The sequence below is a fragment of the Hydra vulgaris genome, chromosome 06, assembly GCF_038396675.1.
Source record: "Hydra vulgaris chromosome 06, alternate assembly HydraT2T_AEP".
Lineage (NCBI taxonomy): Eukaryota > Metazoa > Cnidaria > Hydrozoa > Anthoathecata > Hydridae > Hydra > Hydra vulgaris.
Window position 1 is genome coordinate 39867580 of NC_088925.1, and position 26979 is coordinate 39894558.

General features: G+C 26.6%; 1 protein-coding gene across 5 annotated transcripts in view; it reads left to right on the plus strand.

Annotated features, from left to right (window-relative positions):
- The window catches only part of LOC101238576 (GRB10-interacting GYF protein 2), an 83938-nt gene that overhangs the window by 44299 nt on the left and 12660 nt on the right, over nt 1–26979 (plus strand). For 3 of the 5 annotated variants that reach the window (XM_065800118.1, XM_065800116.1, XM_065800121.1), the window contains 11 exons: nt 2094–2169; nt 2487–2556; nt 3278–3338; nt 3612–3692; nt 10788–10883; nt 11497–11733; nt 13444–13625; nt 15767–15902; nt 17231–17415; nt 23800–23857; nt 24390–24486. In XM_065800118.1, the coding sequence (XP_065656190.1) occupies nt 2094–2169; nt 2487–2556; nt 3278–3338; nt 3612–3692; nt 10788–10883; nt 11497–11733; nt 13444–13625; nt 15767–15902; nt 17231–17415; nt 23800–23857; nt 24390–24486 (1279 nt within the window). The remainder of the gene's footprint in view (nt 1–2093; nt 2170–2486; nt 2557–3277; nt 3339–3611; nt 3693–10787; nt 10884–11496; nt 11734–13443; nt 13626–15766; nt 15903–17230; nt 17416–23799; nt 23858–24389; nt 24487–26979) is intronic. The other 2 variants (XM_065800119.1, XM_065800117.1) reach the window with 1 other exon arrangement.

Sequence of the window (26979 nt, forward strand, 5' to 3'; positions counted from 1 at the left end):
ATTAACCAGGATTAGACAACATGTTCCCCATTTGGAAATTATTGGTTGTTTTAGAAAGGGAAAAATTTCCTATTTTTGATGTTTTCTGGAATGTCAAAATTGTCTATTTGCATTAGATGTTTTGTTAAAAAAATTTTTGTTAAAATTTGCTTCTTTGATTGTCATAATTCTTTTACTCCGCAGGTTTGGTGACACTATAACACCGTTTCTCTTCATCTAATGTCAACTGTAAAATTTTGAGATCTTTTGATGTTTCTAGAATAGCAACCTCATTTTTCATTTAATGTGGCTTAAAACCTTTATAGGGTATTCATTAAAATCTGATAAACCGCATTCTGATATTCTTCTAAATTTAATATTCATTAAAATCTGATAAACCGCATTCTGATATTCTTCTAAATTTAATATTGAAACTTTAGAATATTTTTTGTCACAACATAACATAAATACATACATACATACATACATTTATTTCACCATTATTTATGAAAATTTAAAATAATATTTATAAACTCACATAAATAAGGTTAGGTGTCACTCATATAGTTAAAAACTAGTCAATGGAGTGACACCTAAAAAACACAAAAAAAACAAATAATAATATTAATAATGATAACAACAATAATAACAATAATGATAAGAAGATAATGATAAGAATAATAATAATGATAATTAATGTGATCATTAATAGATTTCAAAACAAAAACTGAATATTATATACACAAATAAGAAAAGTTACAAACAGTTAAAAACTGACATAAAGTAACAACCTACTATGAGATAAAAAACAGTTATCGTAAAGAAACTGACAATGATTAATTAATATTTATAAGATTTATAACCAAAATTAAAACTATATAAGTAATATAATAATATGATATAATACGAATAACAAATAATAATAACAAAACTCAAACAAAAAAACACAAAAAAAACAAAAACCTAATAAAAACCAAACTTATAAAAAATAAAATTTAAAAACGACACCAATAATAACTAAAAGATAAAATTAAAAATTAAGTAAACATAAAAACAGCAGCAATACAAGAAACTCTTGCAAAGTAGAAAGTAAAAAATAAAATAAAGTCGAAATAAATAGATTAGTAATTGCTTTTTACTTATGATTAATCGTAAGTAAAAGCAAATAGAAAAAATCAAATTTAAATACCAATAGGAATGATAATAATATTAAGAATAATAATAGCAATATTAATAATAAATTAGGCGACTAATTTTTAGAATAAAAAGCAAATAGAAAAAATAGAATTTTAAATACCAATAGGAATGATAATAATATTAAGAATAATAATAGCAATAATATTAATAAATTAAACGACAATTATTACAATAATAAAGTAATTATATAATATTAAAAAGTCAATATTAATTTTCAAACAACATTTTAATATATAAGTACAGACAGGGGAAGTTACAAACAGTATATACTGACAAAACGTAACAGCCTACCACACAATACAAACATTTATTGTAAAAAAATAATTTATAATAAACAAAAAAACTAAACTTATGCACACAAGAATATGACATTATAATGACATATACAATAATATAATAAAAATACATGAGAATATAAACATCGCACAAGGCAATATAAATAAATAAAGGCAATATTCATTAGGCTTTGATGATTTAACTATATTACACTCATTTACACTGAACTTTGATTGCAGAATGTTTTTTATTTGTTGGTCCATCAATACTGCAATTAGAATGGTTTAGGTTTGATTTTATTGATTCTTGAATAAATTATAATAATTTTAATAAATTAAATTATAGGCATCTGTCATTACTATACAATTAGTGACTGCATATAAAGTCAAAATTGTAAAAGTATTTAGCAATAAAATATTAAAAACCAATTTGAAAAATCTGAAAGAGGCATTTGTAGCCCAGGCGCCTTAAGTGATTGCTGTATGCCATTGCACAGCCTTGTATGTGTGTGTGTACCATATTATACTAATTATGATGTAAATTATGATATAAATTATGGTATAAATTATTTATAATAAATACGTGGTAATAAAGTTTAAAAAGTTCTTTTACATTCATTGCTTATTTTTATTGGTTCATAGATTGATAATCATCCCCAAGATTCATCGATTCAAGATCTATCTGTTTGGGGTGATATTTCAACCAACCATTCTCAAAGTCAGTTAACATTTAAATTTAGTTCAAAATTTTTTTCTTTAATAGTATATACAATAATATTTACCTGTACTAGTAAAAGTTAAACACAGAGCAGAAAGTAACGCAGTCAATGAATTTTTTCAAAATATATACTCCAAAAATGCAATCAAATCAATAAGTAGGAATTTTTATGAAAACCAATAAGTTAGAAGTCATGAATTGAAATAAAAATGAAAGTCCAAATGTAGGGGCGACACTCCTAAATCTAAATCTTGGGGTAAAGTAAGGGATGTTATTAGTCTTTTCAAGTGAAAAATAAGTTTGAATAAATTATTTAGATGTCAATTCAACATCTGGAACCCCTTGGGTTCCTGGGTTTGAGAATGAAACAAATATTTGGAATGTCAAGTAAGTTTTTTTAATTGAAGTTATTATAGATAAGGTATTTTTATTTATTGTTTTTTTGTGCATAGAAGACAAGGAACAAAAAAATCGCATCATTGTTTTAATATGGTTGCTTTCATCCTTACACAATCTTAATCTTGTGCAAATATTTTTTTTTTCATCTTTATCTTGTTATTTCACTGTTCTTCGCTTTACATTATCCATCTATTTGTTGTCATACCTAATAAATTTTCTGGGTCTATAAAACCCATCAAGTATTTTTTATTTATATATAAAACCACTCTCATTAGTGTATATATTGGTAATATGAGTTCTTAAATTAGGTGCTTATCTTTTTAGTGATTTTGACAGATTTAAATACTTAAGTGTACCTGTACTTAGTTGATAATTTTTTAAAAGAAATGAGGTTTTGGTTAGCAAAAAGATTTAAAAAACAGTTGCCAACAATTCATCTGAAAACATTAAAATTCTATAAAAATATTAGAAAATTTGCTTTTTTGCATTTTGTTGACATTAATTCTGTTTTATCGGTTATTTTTTGTTGTTTACCTGTGGTAAAATGATAGTTTAAAATATATTGGTTGTGTAGTTGTGAAGAAAAGTTTTTATCTTATTTTAATTAAATCAATTATTTAAATTTTATTTAAAGTTTATTTAAAAAGTCCATGATTTACAGTTAGAGAAAAAATTATAAGTACATATTTATCATTTGTTAAAACTTTAGATCACCTTCTGAAGCACTCATGCTAAGAGACATTGAAGCTGACCATAATAAGCAAGCAATGGTATATTGTATAGTTTATGAAATTGAATTTGGTTTAAAAATAAATTCTAAAAAGATGAGTTGGTGGTATCAAATCTTTTTTTTGTTGTTGTTGAATTAATTTTTACAATGGCTTTCACTGTGATTTAAATTCTAATTATTTTTTTAACTCTTTAACAATAACAATCTATAATATGTTTGTTTTTATGGTATCAATATATAATCATTAATCCTTTTTTATTTTACAAAAAATTTTAATTTTATAGTAACATTATTTAAAACTCCCTGTTTTTAGATTGAACACCAACATGTTTCCCAAAATGAACAATTCACAGGAGATCAATTGACTGTTGGAAATAATGAGAATGAAAATGAGGTTAGCTTTACTTTAGAACTGTTCGAGCTGTAGATATATACTTAATTTTTAAGTTATATTAGTAATATGTGTGTATGTATATATATAAATTTATATATATACACACAAATGGGGTAGTGTTAGAGAGCTTGCTTTGTAAGTTATAGATACAAAGTTTAAATTCACCATGTCCCTGAAAGTACCAAGTTCAACTTGTTTGTTTCTGCGTTGGTCTTTTTTGTTAGGGTTTGTGTTTTGGATATTACTTTATATGAGAAATTTTTTTGGCGGGTTATATTGTTCAAAAATGAATTACAACATTTAGAAATACTTAGGTCATTAGAGAAGTTCATAGAACTTCATCTATAAAGATACAATGAGACAGGAAATAATTAAATATTTATATATCATTTTAAACTGTGTTTAATTATGAACATTTTAAGTACTTGTTTAAATATTTTGAATGTTTATTAAAAAAGTTATTTAAATTTTATTACATGCATTTAAAAGTAAAAATTTAAAAATGGAAAAATTTGATTATCGAGCATATATTAAAACTTGTGCTCTACTTGGAGTTACAGCACAAGCCATAACCGATGAATTGGTTTTAGTTCATGGTGATCAAGCTCCAAAATATAGTACAGTTGATAAGTGGGCTACTTTATTTAAAGATGGTAGCGAGAGTCTCGAAGATGATCCTTGCTCAGGGCACCCTCAAACCAGGTATACTGCTGAGAATATTGAACGTGTGCGAGCCATTATTGAAGAAAATCCGCATGCAACACATGATATACTTAAAGCCCTGACAAAATCATTCACAACGCACTTAAAATAAGAAAATTAACATCATGTTGGATACCCCACAAGTTAGGCGATCAAAATTGCAAAAATAGAGTTGAGGCATGTAAGGAAAATATAGCCCTTTTCAGAAACAGCCCATGGAGACTATGTGATATTATTAGAAGGGATGAGTCGTGGTTTTATTTGAGACAAGTTGGACACAAGTTGGCTAATGCTAGTTGGGTCGATGAAGGTGAAAGTCCAAGAACTATAGTAAGATGCGACAGGTTTCAGCCGAAAAACATGTTCTACATCTTCTTCAAAACAGCAGGTGTTGTTCATTTGGGTTATGTTGACAAGGGAGACACCATTACTAGCGAATATTATATAAAAAATAGTTTGAAACCTCTGCGAAATAAGTAAGCAAAGACCTAAAACAGGCACTCAAAATTTCAAATTTCTCCATGATAACGCTCGACCCCATGTGACTCAAACCATCACAAATTGTCTAAACCAAGCTGGAATTACAATAATTCGCCACCCATCATACTCACAAGACTTAGCTCCATCCGATTATTGGCTATTCGACTTGATAAACTTGATTTAAAAAAATCTTGATGGTGATACTGACGCCGAAAGTCAAAAAACGCATAACGAAGCTACTTCAAAGTATACCCAAAGAAGAGTATAAAAAAATGTTTGACAAATGGCTTGAAAGGATGCAACTTTGTATAGATAATGATGCATTATTTTGAACATTTAATAAAATAAAATTTAAAAAAATACTTTTTTTTTTTTTTTTTATATATACGGGAGTTTTTTTTATATAACTTTTTTTATAATTATAATTATAATAATTATATAACTTTTTTTAACTTTATAAGGGTTTTTTTTATATAACTTTCCTAACAACCTAAGTAATAAAAAGAAATTGTATTAAAAAAAGGTAGTCTTTGACTATAGTAGCCTTCTCGACCTTAGGGAGGTGTATTAACCTTATACAATTTCAGAAAAAAGAAATAAAAAAGAAAAAAAAAAGTTCTCCTATAGTTAGTCCCAGAGGTTCAAAAATATAAAAAGTTCTTATTTATTTACATATAGTCATAAGGGGTGTGGATTAAGAGGTTTTTAAAAAAAGTCGGAGCCATTAGAGTCAGAGCTATAAGTTTTTGAAAGGAGCCAGAGCCATTAAAAAACTGTTGGCTCCTTGGCTCTCTTCAGTTTAAATTTTTAAATGGTTAAAAGTTATCAATTGTTTAGTAGATTACTGGAATGGTTTGTATCTAGGGACCAGTTTTTGGAATGTGGTATCTGGGAACCAGTTTTTACCAAAAATAATTTCTTTGAATGCAAAAAATGTGATCAAAATTTTTCAAAAGTTTTATTGTCACCAAATTCCAGAGCTGTGACAAAAACTCAGGAGCTGGAGCCATAGGTTCAAAAAGTATTAAAACCGAGGTCAGAGCCTTTAAGTTCAAATTAATTTGGAACCAGAGCCATACATTTTTCTTCCAGCTTCCTACTCCTTATGGTCACATAAAAATATTTTTTAAATAACATAAAACTTTTTTTGTACCACATTTATATCTATTTTTAGAATGTTTTTTTTTTGTTACACCAGACATGTGAATGATTGATCTTATATAACCTTATATAAGATGTTATAGGTTATTGGGTGGTTAGGAGGTGCAGACATGACTTTCTCAGTATAAATTTCCAATATAGAATAATATCATATATTCATATTTTTTTTGTTTAAAAAAAAGAATGTTTTAGGAATGTTTTGATACTAATAATACTATTATCATTTTCAATTTTAAAAATATTTGACTTAATGGTTTCAAGCTCACATTTTTACTCAACTGCCCTCTTAGTGTGAATCTTTGTGCCCAGTTCAAGGCATCAGGTCCATGCCAAGAATTTTAATTTTGGATTATATTGCGTTGCATTAAAATCACATCTTTCTCAAAAAAAATGTCTAAAATTTTGCCTTAAGACACAAGGATTGAACTTGAAAATGTTACAGCGTATCATGTTCTCAGACAAAGCAAATGCTAAGCTGTTTGCAGCACACAAACTTTGTGTGGTGCAAGCTGTTTGTTGGCCACCAAACTCACTCTTCAATCCTCAATTTGTTATACCTTCTGTTAGCAATGTCCAGCAATTATGATTTGGGATGCAATCACTACCAGCAGTCATGCTGGTTTACATCTTTTTCAATAAGGTGGCGTTGTCGATTCCGCAAATTACATGAAAATGATGTGCCTAATTGGTTTTAAATTAGAAACTTTGATGTTTTCATGCCTGGCAATTCAATTAATTTAAACCCCTCGAAAACTGTTTGTAAAATTAAAAGCAGAAGTTTCTAAACAGTACCTAAGCTCACTAGCAGATCTGCAAAAAGCCATAATTAAATTGTGGTGTTTTAAAATAACGCCTTTAATATTGTATCTTGTTGCGGCAATGTCAAGAAGAATAGTTTTAAAAATTCAAAGAGCCCATACAAAGTACTAAAACATGTTTTATACTGTGACTTCTTTATTCATTTATGTTCATGAATGTTGTTTTTTGAATTAAAATGTTTTCTAGTAATATTGTGTACAAAATACATTACAAAAATTATTTTTTGCAATATATATCAAGTGGTTGAATCTTTGGCTATAACTGTATATACACTTATAACTGTATATACCTTACTTTAACTGTATACAGTGTGCTAAATAAGAAATCAAAGATGGGCGGTCGATTTGACCAGCCAACACATGGAATTGGCGATCATTTGTTGTTGTTTTTTGGACAGTCAAAAAATTTATTTTTTTCTTTGTTTAAATTTTTATCTTAGTAATAGTTCTTCATGACTGAATTTTATATATACAAAAATATAAATTTTGTATTTACAAAAATAACTTAATGCTTGAAAATTAACAAATTCATATTCCTTTTAAAACAATTTTAGATAAAATCAATGCATTTTTTTAAGGTAGCTGGAAAAATTTCCCCTGAAAAAAAATCCGCCAGGATTTTTACAACACTTAAAATTAACGATATACCAATATGATAGTTGTTTATAATATAAATATTTTATACATACATATTATGCTACAAGCAAAACCTTACTCCCTCATTTTTCATAAATCGACTGACAAATAGGTAGAACATGCAAAGAGTGTACATACATCGACTCTCAAATAAGTAGAAAATATAAGGAATGCACATAAATTGATTACCCCACCCCCCCCCCCCCTTCCTTACATGAATTGAAAAAACTTTTTTTGTGATTAATACTTGGTGTTTGCATCCCTTTATAAAAAAAGCATGCATTAACTAAAATATTAAAGTTTCTTGAAGTAATTCATTGAAGCACAACTATTTGACAAAGAGTTTAGTTATATAACTAAATACTTATTTAAAATCTTGATTTGTAGATTATTATTTTAACAACTTATGTTAGAAGTTCTATTTTTCAATTTGCTGACGAAACGGTCAACACGTTTTTAACATTTACTGGAATTTCTTTGTACACATTAAGTAGGACGTAAGACCAATCCGACTCTGTCATTCATATATATATATATATATATATATATATATATATATATATATATATATATATATATATATATATATATATATATATATATATATATATTCTGTCATTCAAGTTATGACCCAATGTTTAACTTTTTGCAGTTTTGAGAAGCTACGTTTAGCACTGGCAACACTTACAGAGCATAACATAATAATTTGAAACAACTTGTAAGTGATTGGATATTGCACCTGGTAACGCAAATCAAAAACGACAGAAAGATTAGTAGGCAGTAATGTGATTCCTCCCTTGTCTTTATACATTTGCGGTGCCATAGTTCAACTTTCAATGTAAATTCAGGTACAGATATGTTTTGGATATTAAAGTCCAAGAATGATGCCATAGACATAATTGATTGCAGAAACAGTTTCAACAATACTTTTATGGTTCAGTGTAATAATATTTTTTTGGCATCATTAATTGTAAATTTTCATTAAAAACTTTTTTATATCCAACATCAGCACATCAAGAAGAGGAATATAAATTGATATCCCGTAAAACTCTTCTGTTGCTTTAAAAGTATATATTCACAGCATGTCTGTCGTTGCACTAATCTTTTGTAAGTAAAACTACCATCTTTTTTAAGTTTGTTTTTTCTGCTGTCTAAAAACTTTCTTAAACATTTCTTTGAAGTTTCCACTTTTTTTTGTTTAAAAAAATCTTTATTGAAATATTTTGCTTTATGTAAATCTAAAATATTTTTCTTAGAAAAACTGATTGAACCCATTAGTTAAAGAGAACACATGTACAGCACAACCTAAAGGCACAATAAAATCACTTTCTCTAATTGATAATAATAAAACTCTTGTTTTTGATTAAAATGTTCTGTCATTTAGTTTAATAATGTTTTTCAGTGCACCAATTGTTTTTGGAACACAAAACGTCAGTGTCTCTTAACCTGTGTTTCGTGTTGAGTAAATTGCAGTTGTAAATACTAAATGATTCATAAATCGATGAGTTGATGAATGAAAGTTGTAAATGACTAAAAAGATATACATTTTTGGGGTTACTAAAAAAATCTCAAAGTTGACCCCCCTCCCTTACTGAAGGCATGGATCCGCCCCTGGTTAATAGTTTAAAATAACTCTAGCGCACACAGATTTTTTATTCAATTAAAAAAGAAGTTTGATAATATCCAAGTAATTTGATTAAAATTTTTTTTTTTTAATCATAAAAATTTTTATAAAATATGTAAAAAATTTAAACTGAATACTAAAAGATATCATTTTGTAAAATGCTTCTGTAACAAATACTATGTTACATTAAACAAAGTTTTAACTAAAAATATATTTTCAAATATATGATTTGCCTGATTTCTTGATTAAAAATCATGAAATCAGAATGTGCAAATGTGTCATTGATAATTTCTAACTTATTTTAAAATAATTTGTTCATTGCAATGATTTTGAAAATGGCGAGAAAAGCTTCAAGAAAAAAAAAATGAAAAGATTAAATGAAAAAAAAGTACAGCTGGAGGAAAACATGTTTCTAGTTATGAACAACAATTTCAAATAATAATAAAATAAAAACTGCAATATTTCAAGTCAATGACAAAAAAGAAAAACAATATCACATTTTATATCTCTGCTTATTAAAATCATTTTAAAAACTGCCTATGTTAATTAGTTAATAATAAATGTTTAATACTTAATATTAACTCTTGTGTGCCGATACTTAAACTTAATACTAAGAAGACAATAGTTTTATAAAACATGTAAAATTACTAATGTTACATAAAACCAGATTTTTACCTAATATGTATATAATATGTTTTTAAATATATAATAGAAAAGAAAAAAGCGCAAATGTGCTATTAATAATTTTAAATTTATCTATAAATAATTAATTCATTTATTGCAATTTGTGGCAAAAACTTAGTAAAGAATAAGAAAAAAAAGAAAGAAAAAAAAGAAAAACAAAGTAATAATAATACATACAAGTTTAAAGATAAAATGTTTGTAGTTAAGTACTGTAATTATTATATATTTTTACATTTTTATTAAAATTATATAATAAATATTTTTATTAAAATAACAATAATATAAGAACTTAAATCATTTATGAAAAAAAGATTTTTACCGCCATTAAAATGAAAGTGATCTAAATAAGTGAAGCACACAAGTTAATAGAGTCTTTGATAAAATGTCATAAATAATATTCGTCAGTGATGCGATTTAAAGTAGCATATCGTAAACAACAAATTTATTTCAAACACATTTTATGATTTTATATGTTATATATTATATATGATATTAGATTTTATAAAAATTTAGTATTTTCCAAATTACATTCTGATTATTAGTCAAACCTTGTTTTTCAAAACTCTGGATTTTTTTTTAACCGGTTAACAATAACCGGCAAGAGTTCATTTTCGGAGGTCAAACTAGCACTTTTACTTCTTTCAGGCAGTTGTTGACTGTTATTTTCTACGCTGTTATATATATATATATATATATATATATATATATATATTTATACGCTGTTATATATATATACTTTTATATATATATATATATATATAAAAGTATATATATATATAAAAGTATATATATATATAAAAGTATATATATATATATATATATATATATATATATATATATATATATATATATATATACTTACTTTAACTGTATATTCACTTATTTTAACTGTATATACACTTTCTATATGCTTACTCTGTAAGTTTATATGTTCACTTACTTTAACTTATTATTTTTTTATTGTTATATTAGTGTTAAATTAAATTTTAGAATGAGAAAACTGTCCATGAAAAAAATGAGATAAAGAAAGTAAACAAAAGCAACAAAAAAAAGTACAAAGAAAAGGCTGAAGAACAAGAAATTAGGGTATTTTAAATTCTTATTTAAATTCCTTCTATTAAAAATAAAAAAAGGCTAATAAATCTTTTTTTGGAATGTTTTGAATTTCCATGCTTTTAGGTTTTTTCCAGGCAATATTTTTTAAAATTGTGACAACTGCGAGTTTATAATTATATGTTAGTTAAATTTTTAACAAGAATTTGAATTTTTGTATTTTTTTATTTTTTTTTTAACTAGAAAAATTCATTTTATTAAAAGCTACAAAAATTTAATTAAAAACATAACTACATACAATCATGGACCTTTTATTTATCAGTCATTATGGTGTTGCTTGATTTTCTCAATGAATTTTTTCATGTGCTTTTGTTTTAAGGTTGTTTTTTGTCAAATCAAAAAATTAATTTAATTAACATTTTATAGATACTTTTTTTTATTATTTTTTTATTATTTATAACTTCTATTTATTTGTTTTATTTATTTAGTTGATTTATTATCAGCAGTAGATAAAGTAAAAAGAGAAACCAATTATTTTAAATAAAGTTAATGAAAATTTTTAACTAAAAAAAAAATAATGAAAATTTTAATTATTTAATAAAAATAATGAAAATTTTTAATTATAAAATTACCTTAAATTTTTTAGAGACAAATGGAAACTGAACAAAGGCAAAAAGAAAAAGATGAAGCACAAAGAAAAGCCTTAGAGGCTTTAAAGTACCAACAGCAACTTCAGCAACAACAGAGAAATGCAGAACAAAAACGAATGATAGAAGAACAAAATCGGCGTGAGGAAATTATTCGTACAAAACAACAGCAACAACAGATACATCAACAAATGCTTCTTCAAAAGTATCATCAGGAGAATCAACAAAAACATCAGGTTAGCACTTGATTCTCTAATTTCTTGAAGTTTTTACATTAAATCTACACCAGGGGTGTTTAATTTTCATACCATGGGTGTATAATTTTCATACCAGGGCACAGTGATTTAGAAACACTTAAAATTTGGCCAAAATACACTTTTTTGAGTAACGCAATTTAAATGTTATTAGCTAACTATTTTCTACAGTTTCTTATGATTTTAACGGTATAAAAAAATAAGTACTGAAATAAAAGATTCAAACGTTAATTTATGTTTGAAAGTGACAGAAAACAGCTTTTTTTTATCATTAAAATTTTATCATTTTTAAATCTTGATTTTCTCCCTAAACACAAAACCTTTCAATTTAATTTACTATATATACAAAGATAATAGATAACTTTATCTTAAATTATGAAAATATTTGAAATATGTATTTATACACGTTGTAAGAAATGCATTTAAAAAATGCAATTGTAACGAGTTTAAACTGATTTTTATAGTGCTAGGACTTTTTACCTTAGACTTCCTTCGCGAAGCTGATTCTTTTTTTAAAGAGAGTTTGTATCATTCTATAAGAAACTAAAAAAGTTAGCTGCCTCAACTTGCCCCATTTCGAAATAATGTGGTTTTAAAAAGCTCATTTTATTAAAAAATTAGCGACATAAATGCTAATACAACGTAAATTCTCTTTAACTATTATGTTTTAAGAGTTTTTCCTGACGTTTTTGAACAAAACTTTTTAATGTGAATATATTATATATATATATATATATATATATATATATATATATATATATATATATATATATATATTACGTCGTGTTAGCTTTTGCGTCACTAATTTTTTTATAAAATGAGCTTTTTAAAACCACATTATTTTGAAATGGGGCAAGTTGGGGCAGCTAACTTTTTTAGTGAAAAAAGTGAAATTGCATTTTTTAAATGCAATTTCACTTCTTTTGAGACTCAACAAGACATACTTTTGAAAAACTTTTTTTCAATAATATTTATTAATAATAGGGACCCATTGACGTGCGAGGTGCAAATATTCTTCAAACATGTTGTTTTTTGTACCACCCTATAAAGGATGTAATATTTGCTTGTGTTATATAATTTATTGATGAAAAGAAAAGTATTATAGTGACTTGTATATTCGCAAGTTTGTATGTTTCACAATTGCAAATCTTTTAACTTTTAATTTTCTATCTTGTTTTATTGGTTTTATCCTGAAATTTTATTGAGTTGTTGCTATAAATTGCTTTTGTTCAACCTTCTGTCTAATCTACTGCTCAATGCAAAAAATTTTGCACCATTTTTGTCTTATTGCGTTTGTGTGCTAATGGTTGATGTATTAGGTTATTGAGTCATAGCAACTTCAATGTTGCTATGGTTTTTTGATTTAACTAATTAATAATTTAAGTTAAATAGTGTGCTATTTTATTAATTAAAGCATAAATAACAAAGAAAAAAACTTAAAATTTCTGTTAAATTTAATTCGACAAAAACTAACATTTTGTTATTAAAAAATTTATTTTAATAAATTATTACAATTCTTTTTTTTTTTTTTTACTGATAAAATTTTATTAAATGACTGCTAACTGTAGATTGCTATACTGTTTTTTATCACCTCGTTTCCTTTTTTTTTATTACCTTTATTTTTAATTTATTTTTATTTATTCTATTTGTTAAAATTATTGGAAATTAAAAAAAGTAAATATAAAACTTTAGGTTTCTTCTAATCCTATATGGCAAATGACACCCACATCTTCTGCGCCTTCTTTAGCAGAGATTCAACGTGCTCAAGAGCGAAAAGAAGCAGAAGCACATGAACACATGAAGGCTATACACCAACATGAACAATTAGTTCAACAACAACGAGCTCAACAAGCTCGTTGGGCTCAACAACAAAGGTACAGCTCTTATAGTTTTGATTTTATAAATGCATTTTTTTAAAAAGTTAAGTATATAATTATATATAATTTATATAATTAAACTTATAATTGAATATATAATTTTAATAAATCTTTGTTTACTATATAATCATAGTATTATCATTAAAAAAGGTGCATTCCTTGGCTATAGTAACACCCTGTTGGGTTTTAGTAGCTTAAACTTCAAGTGCTTGGTTGTTTGCAAGAAACCAAGTGCTTGGTTGTTTGCAAGAAACCAAGTGCTTGGTTGTTTGCAAGAAACCAAGTGCTTGGTTGTTTGCAAGAAACCAAGTGCTTGGTTGTTTGCAAGAAACCAAGTGCTTGGTTGTGTCAGTAGACTTTAAATTTATTTATTAAAAATTTTTAATAAATTTTTATCTGCACTCGTCTTGGCTTTGTATTATAAATCGTGCTTAATTATTTTGTATTTTAATGACTGTATTTAATGACTCTATTTTAATGACCACATTTGATCAACTTATTGCATTATATCCTAAAATGGTTTTTAACAAATTAATGAGTTTTTTATATTATCTTTACTAGTTGCTTTCGGACATGAAGTCTTGTTTTTTTTTTTGTTTGTTTGTTTTGTTTTGTTTGTTTTACTTTTTTATTTAATGAATTTCTTTCTTTTTCTAGTTAAGCTCACATCTAAACAACATTATAAATTTTTATAAGTTTTTACAGACACATTTTTGGGCTTTGATAGGTTTCATGTGCAATTTTTTTTTTGTCTGCATAATTATAAAAATGATGAGATAATGTGGATAAGTTCTTACAATCTGCGCTGTATCAAGTTAGTATTTAAAGATCTTGTTGTGTGCTATAAATTGAAGTCAGATTTTTTTTGTACATAATGTGCAAGCTGTTTTTAGATGATTTGCTACTAACGGGTGATGCGGAAGTTATCGGACAAAATAAAAACGTCATTATATTTATTCTTTGGATTCATTATCAACGTAATAGACATATTGGTCCATCCAATTTAGAGAATCTTAAGAATAATGAGAACTTGCTAAATCTGGCCAAAATAAATAGTTAAAGTCTCCATGATACTTGTGAATAAATGGAAGAAGTCCTTTTTCTAAACATTCATTAATATAAATTGATGAATTGATCGCTACAGCCTTGGAAGTGCGAAACAATGGCTCGGACATACCACGGTCAGATATGGCTATTCACATTAATAATTTTTTTGGAAATTTCTCTTTTCCTATAAAACGAACACTTTCTGGGCATGTCTTTTTGTTGTTTGTGTAGTATCCAGAATTTCCAGGCATGTTGTCCCCTTCAAAACAAAAGTATTTTTCGTCATCGATGACTAGAAGCGATTTTGTGTTATAGAGTTGGTTAACTAGTTTCCTGATTCTTTTCTTTGCCTTTATTTGTTGTTCTATAGTGTATTTTGGAGTCTTTTCACGTTTTCTATATTTAATATTCATTTTTTTTAACTGACGACCAATTGTCGATTGATTTACACCGAATTTAATACCTATTTTTCTCTGATTGACCCCTTTTTGATTGTTGACAAGTCTTGTTAATTCGGCTTTCTTTTCTCTAGTCCAGGATGTCGGACGACCAGGGTGCTTTCTATCAGAAAACGATTGAACAGTTTCAAGTTTTTTTAGGTTATCATATATTGTACATTAAGCAAATCCTTGCTTTTCAAAATGATTTACTATTTTTATTTTTTATTTTTTTTATATTAGGTTTATTTACAAAAAAAATTTTTAGTCGCTTTCGAAAAGATTCTCGCTCAGCTGCATTTAACCTCATTTTAAATAATTGTGTTTCAAATAATAAAGTTTATATTTTATAGAACGTTTATGCCTATGCATAAAACCACAAAAACTAATTATTATGCTCAAATAATGAAATTAGGATTTGTCCGATAACTTCCGCATCACCCGTTTAAAAGTGAATGTGTTTAAATAATTTAATTTATATCAAACACAACAGCAGTTTACATAAACAACAATTTAACATATAAGAACAGTTATTACAACATAAACATAGTAACAACAACAGCATTTTATAACAACAACACAAATTGTTTACAAGTTCAACACTCTACAGCAGCAGTAGTTTAGGCATTTTTATCTGGGTTTTTTTTTTTTAAGTAGTTTTCAAAATCAACACAAACAAAATTATCATCAAGTGAAACCATTGGTAGAAATTCAAGCTGAAGAAGCTCAAAAAGTTTTGCAACAGCAGCAGAGACAACCTCAACAACAACAACAACAACAAGTTAACAATGTATGTAAATTTTAAATTTGTTTATTTTTCCCTTGCAGATCTCAAATATAAATGTATAAATATTTTATAATTTTATAATTTACAAATCAAATTTTTCTTAATTTAACCATTACAACCATACAAAAACATATCCAGTTAACTGTGAAAGAACAGTAATGTTTTTACATATTTTTTCTAGTATTCTATAAGGCAAAATTTGATTGAAAATGAGGGGGTTGTAAATTTTAGATGGTCATAAATTTTGAACATTGAAATATAATTGAAATCAGTAGGGGAGAGTGTGGCACCATGATACATGGGGCACCATGAAACAATTGTGGAGGCATCTTAAGAGTTGTGACAACCACATATCAAGAAAGAGTTACTACTAGAGCTATGTTTTGAAAAAAAAGTTAATATAACACAAGGAGATCCCATTTCAATACAAAGTCATTATTTATTAATGCTTAAAAATGACATTTAAACGATATATTATTTGGTCTTCTGAAACTTGATTTGGACCATTGGATGCATTATTTGGGTTATAAATATTATTTTGTTTAATTTTTAAAAAAATTCTGCTTTTTCTCTATGTTTTATACTTTTTATTTACTTTTTTAATGATGCTCATAGTGTATATATATATATATATATATATATATATATATATATATATATATATATATATATATATATATAAAGTTTATTGTTGAGTTATGCTTATTTATGAAGAATTTGGTGTACATATTAGGAATGTGAAGTTTCCTTTGAAGAATGTAAAGAAGACTTAGGTTTTGAATATGCTTCTGGCCTTTATTGTGCTATGTTGAAATTTATAGACTATATTGTGAAAAAATGTATCAGGTGTCCTAAGTTTTTCCCCTAAGCAATCCAGAAATCTAAATATTTTTGGAGGTCTTACACATAGAAGACCAGGAACAAATAAAGCTTTTGTAACTTTTAATCGGAGTCTTGAAACTTCACATCCTTGGTAAGTATCACACATTGTTTGTCATAAGATATTAAGGGGTTTATCTACTTAGTTTAAAATTTATATGTATTAAAATATTGTATATTACTAAAAAAAGAATTATTAAAAATTTCATTTTCCCTATTATATTTTTAATTTTATTGTAATTACATCAATTTTCTTCTTTTATATCATATTATGTTACCTCAATTTTGATTTGTATAATGCTTTGTTTTATACAATATTATTAATATAGTTTTTTATACTCAATAATATTATATATTAATTTTTTATAGCATTAATCTATTAAAATACTTTTTGTTTTATTTTATAATTTTTGTTTTTGAATTTTTATTAGTATTACTACTTTTTTATTTAGAATTTTAATCAACTTCCTTGGAATTCTTCTGGACAACCTCTTGTTGCTAAAACATCTAAAAACAATAATTCTATGTTTTGGGATGATGTGTTAGGAAGTCCTTTTACTTCAAGACCAAATGGCAAAGCTTCTATCCAACAACAAATGCAATATCAGGCACTTCAACAGCAAAGAAAAGGATACAAGTAATTTTAATATGTATATGTTTATGTATGTATGTGTTTCAGAATTAAAAATATTATTATTAAATTCTTTAAATACTTTTTTTAATCAAAGTAAATTAAAAATTATGTGTTGCATATTTTTATTTGTGAAAAAGTACTATAGGTTCAAGTCTTTTGCATAATTTAACTTTAACAAATCAGAATTATAAGCAAAGCTTAACAGTAAAAGCTCCAAATCTTTATGACAATGTGTTGATGAAACTTAAAAGATATGTAGTGATGGGCAATGAAGCATATGGACAAAGGAAGTTACATTTGGAAAAAAAAATTTTTTTAGATAAATTTGATTATAACTTGTATTTTGCTTAAATAAATTTTCAATGACTTACTTGTTTGATATTTTCTTTTATAGATAAGCAATACTTACTTGTGGTAATAAGATTATAACATATATGACTTCAACAGCTTTGGCAGCTATGGCAACTGATATTAACATTAAAGATTTTTCACCTTAGCTTTAAATGCAATTAAACAAAAATATGTCTTTTTTTATCTGATACTGTCAAATTGCTCAAAAAAAACTGAGTTATTCTAATCTCCTTGGTATTCTTAAATAGTGCAAATTAAATGTGTTATTTGTTGAGGAAACCTTTGAGCCACCAACTATCCACAGCTTTGTTCAATTGTTACTTACTTGGCCAAATAAGAAGTATATAGACTAGTAGTAAATCAATGTGTACGGCAGTGGAATTATTAAAAGCTGGGAAATTTCTAAAGCGAAAATTGAGCTCAAACCTAAAACTGTGCAAATAAAAAATATCTTTCTAATCTTTTATATTTTATAAACAAAAAATTTAGAATAAAAAAAAGTATAATTTGCATTAAAAAAAAATTTTTTTTAACTTATTGCCATTGAATGAATAATATGTTTTATAATCTTTTTAGCATGTCGTTTGTATGATTCTTTGATTTCAGGATCATATTTCCATGCTTGGCTAGTTCTTCATTGGGAAATCCGTTGCTATCAACCATAAATTACTAATTATGTTCATGTCACTGTATGAAAAATAATGGGAAATAACACAGACCTTCTTTTGAAATTTTTTTGCGTAATAGAAGCGCAAGTAAATACTACATTTACACTTGAGTAAATACTACATTTACTTGAGTAAATACTACATTTACTTGAGTAAATACTACATTTACTTGAGTAAATACTACATTTACTTGAGTAAATGTAACATTTTACATGAGAGGGCAATTGTTTATGGTTAAATGTCTTAACAGTAATTTTAAAAAAAAAAAAGCAAAATTTTTTTTTAACATTTTAGCTAACAAAGTTTAAAAAAAAAAAAGCTAAACAAATAAACTTTTCAATTTTTAGTTTTCAAATTTCAGTTTTTAACACGCATCATTGAACAATAAGAAATGCAAAGTGGTTGTTTGCAAAGAGATTGTTTTTATAAATAGTAACTAAAACATTTAGTCTAAAACAAATCTTATTTAATGTATATATTAATGTTTTTCTTCAATCTTTTTCTTCAATCTTTTTTCATGATGTCAAATGTCATTCTGGACAAAGAAATGAAAAAGCAAGTTTGAAAAGTTGTTCACTGCAAGTACTTGAATGCCTTTATAAACCATATTCTCTCAGTAAGAGAACATACATCACATCATTTAGTTAAACTTGGAATTGATGGAGGTGGTTCATTCTTGAAAATTATCCTCAGCGTAATTGACACATATTCCAATCAAAGTTATACTTAAAGATCATGTCTACAATCAAGTTCTTCTGCCCAGGATGGTGGTGTAAAAAAATAGCTGATTGTTGCTGCAGCAGAAGGTATTCCTGAAACATGAAAAGTTTAGGACACTATTAAGCCTCATACAAATTGAAGAAGTCTGACATAATTTCATGTGACATGAAAGTAGTCAACATTTTATGTGGTATCCAGTCTCACTCTAGCAAACATCCATATTGCTGGTGTGATGTCAAGTCTGACAACCTTACAAACTCTGGCCAATCAAGAATATTTAGTTCTTTATGCAACAGCTATGCTGGATTCATCTCTTCAGACGCAAAACTTCAATCGGATAAGAATTATTCAAATGTTGTCCATCCTCCATTAATTAACCCCTACAGGTACTCTGATCTTATTCTTGATGTAATTCCTCCAATGGAACTCCATCTTTTTCTTGGAATCTTCCACCATATTTTCAAGCAACTCCTTGAAATGTGGGGTCAAGCACAAGAATGCCCAAATCTCTTGCACTTTCAAATGCAAGCATATCATTGGGGACAGTTCAATGGAAATGAATGCAACAAACTGTTGAAGAATGTTGACATTCTTCAGGCTCTTGCCCAAAACCATTGTGTATGGCAAGCAATGCTTTTTGTTGATTGCTTCAGAAAGCTTCAATCTGTTAAAAAAGCTTGTTTTGGAAAGATATTGGATGCAGGATTCTGTCAAAATATTTCAGAATTCAAACATTCTTGCCTAGCTTTTGGAATTTTAGTTATTCCCAAAGCACATGCAATTACTCATCGCATTAAGGAATTTGCTGAAAAAAATGAAACTGGGTTTGGAGTTTTCAGTGAGCAAATTATAAGCGAGAGGTTCCGAGTTCGATCCCTACCACGTCCCTGGTAGTACCGCGCTCAACTTGTTTCTCCATGCAGCGGCCTTGTTCGTTGAGGTTCGTGTTTCGGAGTTATAGAGTTGAGAGAGGGTTATAACCACTATTTAGTAGCCTCCTCATCTGTAGTGGCCTTCTTGGCCTTGAGGAGGTGAATAACAAAAAAAAAAAAAAAAAAACACTGAATCTATGCATACCAAATTCAAGATCCACTGGCAAAGGTTTAAAAGGCAACTTTCTCATCCTGAATATGGGGACAAACTTCTGAGTTTTGTTATTGATCTTAACTGCAAACATGTATAAAATTAAATTAAAAACTCTCAGGAGAAAAATCTCAGTCATAGTATATTTTCATGTGTGTAGTTACTTACTTTTGTCAGAAGATCTACAGTCTCGATATCAAAAGAATATCTACATCAAATTTGTATTGGTTTAAGCTACTTTGTAATTCAGTGTATATATATTTAGAAGTATGTGCACATCTTTTTGAAAAAAGTTTTCATCATTACCACGCTTAAGAATAAAATTTTAATATCAATTTTTTTTTTTTTTTTTTTATACAACAAAAAAATCAAAAGAAATTTGAAATACTATATTGTATATTGATATACTAGTATTGGAATGTATATACAAATATTCTTTATTAAAACATAATTTTGAATCTATTGAATATTAGTTTGTGATATTAGTAGAATTTAAGCCAAAGCAAAGTGATTTTTTGCCTTAAATTTTAAAAACCTGTTTATGTTTTTTGTGTGATAAACTCATGTGTAAAGCAAAATAGGCTTATTGATAAGAATATCTAAAAATTCAATTTGATTATCTTGTTATTTTTTCATAGTAAATTTTAAGTTTCATGTTATTTATTATAATTTTAAAAAAATACTGAGCTTCATTCACATAATGTTTGTAGAAAATCGTTATGAGAGCAATTACTAACCCATTTTTGTTTTTAAAACCCAATAAAAACGTTAGCTAAAATTGGCGTTAAAAGAATCTAATTAACTATAATTGTTTTAAAATTTTGGATACTGCTCCTAACATAAACAAACTGAAAGTAAAAGAAGCATTCTATGTTAAATGGCATAATCATAATTTGTATTATAACTTTCATTGGTTTCTAACAATTTTATTTGTCTGTTAATATTTCTCTGTCTTCAAACTTTAATTTTCTATTTCAGAGTTTTAATTGTAGTTTTATATTTTGGAACTGTATTATGTAAACTCTGAAACATGTTAAGATTGAAAAATATTGTGTATTTCTTAAAAATCATTTCATATATATATTTCATATATATAATCAAAGATAGTTGGAAAAAATCTATATTTCTGTTATAAAAGATATATAGATTTTTTCCAACTATCTAATATATATATATATATACATACATACATACATACATACATACATACATACATACATACAACCCTCGGAATTAGGGTTGGCATTCGGCACTGCCGACCTGAAAGTGTTGGAGGTCGCCAAAAATTTGCCGGCTTTGTTTCTATGTTTTTTGGTAACCTATTTATGTCAAATTTTTTTTGCCGACCTTATGTCGACCTCGAACAGTTTGAGATCGGCAATTTATTGCCGACCTTATTTTTCTTAATTCCGAGGGTTATATATATATATGTATATATATATATATATATATATATATATATATATATATATATATATATATATATATATATATATATATATATATATATATATATATATAACGGGTGGTTACTAAAAATCCGGACTAACTTTATCTGAATTTTAAATGCCACAAGCTAAATCTTTTTTTTTCATGCTTATATCCATTTCAAAGCTTATTTAATTCTCTATAAGTTAATTTACTTGTTTTTAGATAATTAATAATAATTAAGAAAATAATGATGGCCAAGCAAGAAGAGGTAAGAAAACGGATTTACGAGTTCTATTTGAATAATAAATTGCAAGGTAAAAAGTTCACAGTAGCTCACTTCAATGATGAAAAAATTCCAAGAAGCACTATCTATGATATAATCAAACGTGTTGAGAATGATTCTGGGCACAAAAGAGTGCAAGGAAGTGGTCGTGTGGCCAAAATCATGACCCCTTAGGGTATCAAGCGCCTGAAAACCATATTTGATTACAGTCACCGAGTTTCAATGAGGCAAGCTGGTCTAAGATATGGATGCAGTCATTCACATATCATTAAAACTCTTGCCAAGTACACTGACATCAAAAATTATACAAAACAGGGTATACCTCATTGACAAATAAACCAGAATGAGCGAATCAAAACCGGCATTAATCGTCTTTATCGTGATTTTAAAGGAAAATTGGTCATCTTTGACGACGAGTCCTACTTTACGCTGTCACACTCAACAATTAATGGAAACAGCACCTACTACTCTAGCAACAAAAACAAGACTCCACCAAGTGTTAAATACTGCAAAAAACGCAAGTTCGAACCCAAGGTGCTTGTCTGGCTGGCCGTTTCTGACAAAGGTATTTCAAAGCCATTTTTTGTCCCCAGCGGCCTTTCAGTCAATAAAGCCATTTATAAAATTAATTGTATAAAGAGAAGATTAGTGCCGTTCATCAATGCTCATCATGCCGATGGTAATTATATATTTTGGCCGGACCTGGCGTCATCGCATTATGCCAAAACTGTAACCAACTGCTATGAGACTGATAACATCAATTTTATCAAAAAAGTTGACAATCCGCCAGCCATACCGGAGTGTCGTCCAATAGAAGACTTTTGGTCTATTTTGAAAGGCAAAGTGTATGAGAGTAACTGACAAGCAAAAGAAGTGAAGCAACTACAAACCAGAATAAAGCTTTGCCTGAAAAATATTGACCTTAAGCTTGTATTTTCACTTTTTGGGTCAACTCGTGTTAGAGTTGGCCGAATCCGAAGAAACAGACTGGTTAAAGACAAACTTAATTAAAATAGATAAATAACTAAAAACTCTTTTTAATGATAGTTTTATTTAATCTCTGCCATAAAAACTATGAGAGTAATTGCCCATGAAAGTTTGTCCGGATTTTTAGTAACCACCCGTTATATATTTAAAATTTTTACACAAAAAATTTATTGATCTAACAGGGCTCAATTTAACGATCAGACATTACCGTCCCCTAGAGTGTTTTTAAGATCTGATTTATGGGGGCAACAAACCGTTGTTTATTTTTACTGAAAAAATCGACAATGGTTTGTTGCCCTCCTAAATATAATTGAAATAAAAACTATAAATGTAATAATAAAATAAAAACTATAAATATAAATAAAATAAAAACTATTAATATAATTTATTTATTTCTGAGAACGAAATAAAAATAGATTTGTATGTTAAAAAAGTTGAGTTCTTTTGGCTACTAAATTAAAAAAAAAAGTTGAAAAAGCAGTCAAATAATAGTGGTCCTTTGCCCAGTGGAAACTTTTAATTTATTTTTGGTATATATTACTATTATTATTATTCAACAGCAGCAAAATCACTGGCATTTAAAAAAAAAATTGTCAGCGGTTTGTTATCAGAATTTAGTTTCATCCATTAACTCACATGGTTTGTTTAATCACTTTTTTTTAGTTAAAATGTCTTTTATAACTTGTAAAAATGATAACCATAAAGTAATAAAATCTGGATTCTTCACTGAAAACTTTGAATACAAATTATTGAGGAATTAAGAAACTAGTATGAATTATCATTATGCAGATAAAATTTATAAACACAGTTTTTTTAAAATTGCAAAATAAATACATTTTTAATATAAAATATACTTTTTTACAGTGACTTTCCTCCTTTTCAAACTGGAAATAAAGCAAGTAAAAAAGAAAACAGAGATCAGGTATGCAGACCTAATTTTATTGTTCTTTTTTATTTTATTAAGTTCACTTCCCCAACGCTCTAGACAGGGTGGATGACAGACGCTACACTCCAGAAGGCTTCTTTTTATATATATATATATATATATATATATATATATATATATATATATATATATATATATATATATATATATATATATATATATATAAATATATATTATAAATAAAAATATTGTGAGAAATATTGTTCAAAATTTTACTCAAATTTCGTTCTGAAATAATAATAAAAGAATTTTTTTTTAAATAATAAGTAATAAATCTTTTTTTTTTTTTTAAAGTTTTAATTTTTATCAGTTTACACTGTTACATTGTAACAGCCTACATCTATTGCATCCTATTAAGTTCCTCCAAGTTACACCTTATTTTTAAATTTTAAATTTAAAAAGAAAATTTTATAATCAGTTTTAATATGAAATTGATTTTAAAAATTTACAATTTTAATGTGTTTTTTAAATATACTTTTTTATCTACTTGTTTTTTATTTATTTAAAGGAAATTGTTAACCGTATTTTCCAAGCTCCTACTCCAAGCTCAGACTTCATTAATTGGGTTGAAAGAAATCTACCAGCTGTAAAAAAAGCAATAGATGGTAAATGGCTTTTTCTGTTTAGTTATTTACTCAATATTGCCATAGTTTAAAAATTTTTCAGAAATTCTCAAAATTATTGTAAGTTATATATTTGAAATATATAGAATATAAGTTAGCTGATCATTTCTATACTTATCCCTCACTTCAATATTTTTTAGTAGAAAAACTATACATATTGTTTACCTTTTAAAGTTATGAATAAAATAATAATTTATAACATAATTAACTTTAAAAAATTTTTAAACGCTTCGGTAGTTGTTGCAAAAACCACTATTTATCAGCAGTTCGGATATTAGTATTCGAAGCAAGTATTCTAAATATTTAGAATATCTGCTTGAAATGTCTTGATTAATTACAATTGGTATAAAAAGTTTATAAAACATTTGGAATTTGACTTAAAAATATGTGGAATAATGAACTTACCATGACCCATATAATACGGGTCATGGTACCCGTAGTCTATTCCACATCGACCCTTTCTATACTTATTCTTTATGTAGTCGTTTTATTTCAATAATTTTTAAAATTGAAAATCTTTATTTTGAGTTAACAGTTAATGTTCAACTTTATAACTTTTTTTGATATTGTAAAATTGTAAACTTTTACTATAAAAAAAATGGGTACAGACTTATAAATTATTTTTTTATTATTAGGTTTCTTTTAAGTTTTTATTAATTTTTATTTAAATCATCTGCAGCGTATCGCTCCATTAGTTAATTTTGAAGAAAATAAAAGTTTCAATGTAAAATCTTTTTTCGTATAAGAAAAAAAGTTGTCTCTTTAAATTGTCTCTTTAAGTCTCTATTGTGACATGTACGCAAAAAAAATGCTATCACTGTTTTGATGTTTATTGAAATTTTAGGCTTTTTCGAAAACTCTCTCACTTATGTTTGTTATTGTATATAGTACGATGAATGTTTTAACACTATTTAATAAACAAAAGACATTATAAAAGCAAATAAATGCTATAATCAATTGCAATTACTGAGTAAAGCAATTGCTTTTACTCAGTAATTGGTCAGTTTTATGTGAATAAAAACTTCAGCAATTTTGCTCAAAATTTTATTCACATAAAGCTGAACAATTACTTAGTGTTATTGGAGTAAATTGCTTAGCTTTACGTGAATAAAAATTTGAGCAAATTTGTTAAAATTTTTATTCGTGTAAAGCTGATCAATTACTCCAAAAACGCTGAATAAAAGCAATTACTTTTTTTATTCAACCGGCCTATTTTCTGATATAAAATGTGTTGTGACTCTTGCCATTAACTCTGGTGTAGTGGCTGCAGTTAGTTCTGTAAAAACACGCAAATAAGTAACAGGAGCAGCAGGATTTGGTTCGATATTCAAATATTATAGAATTTACGTCTAATCATTTTAATTTAAAGACCTTCATTTTAAATTTTGAAGTAGAAATGAATAATAGTAATATAAATAATAGAATAATAATAATTGAAATAATACAATATTGCTGAACTTAATAGTAGTATTAGTAGTAGTAGTGTCTTTTCATGCACATTTGACACAAAACTCTTTGCAGCCATTGCAACTGAGGTAATAGCGCAAAAGAGTCGCAGCACTTTGTTTAATAAGAAAATGTGAATGAAAGTATATGCAAATATCTAACGTACGTAAACTTCAAATTATGTAATGTTAAAACATACTTATATATGTATCAAGTTTTCCAGTTTGACTTTCACTTGAAAATTGCTTTGTGTCAACTTCTCCTTAATTTTAATCTATAGCATTTATTTTCGTTAAAATAAATCATTATATAGTTTTAAAATTTCATTAGTCAATGTGCCAGGGTGGCTGAGTGGTTAAGCGTGCAGGGCTTCTGGCGAATTATTTTTTAGATTTTTTAAATTTTAACTTACGACTCTGCAGAAGAAAACTTTTGATCTTTTTATTTTTTTCGATAGTGAAGTTTAGCGTTGCGTAATTTATGGAGGATCCCTAATGTAAAAGTTAAGCAACCGAGCTTATATTTATATAAATAGAAGTTTTATACAGATTATATACAAACATATGTAACGATATTATACACTTTAACAAACAAAAAGATTTTTAAAAAAGCTAAAAGTTCTAAAAACATCAAAAAAAGGAGGGAAATTTTTTGCATATGTGTCATGATTCAGATACTTATGTTATTTTAGTTTTAAATTTCAAGTTTTCTTACAATTAAGTTGAGTTCGTGCAAGAAAAATGAGTATACAACATGTTTGTATATAGAATATAAAATCTAAAGACTATAAAGTTGTTTTGTTTTGCATTTTAAATAACAAAAATTAAAAAAAAAAGCAAGCTGATGATTTGAACATGCCACGCAGCAACCTTAAGTTTTTTTAACAGTAAGGGGGTGTAAAAAGTTTTTTAATAAGAACATAATTGAAAATTTTAATTTTATATTTAAATTAAACCATATAATTAAATTTATTATTTTTAAAAATAATTAAATGTTAAAATTATTCAATATTGATATAATAAAGAAATT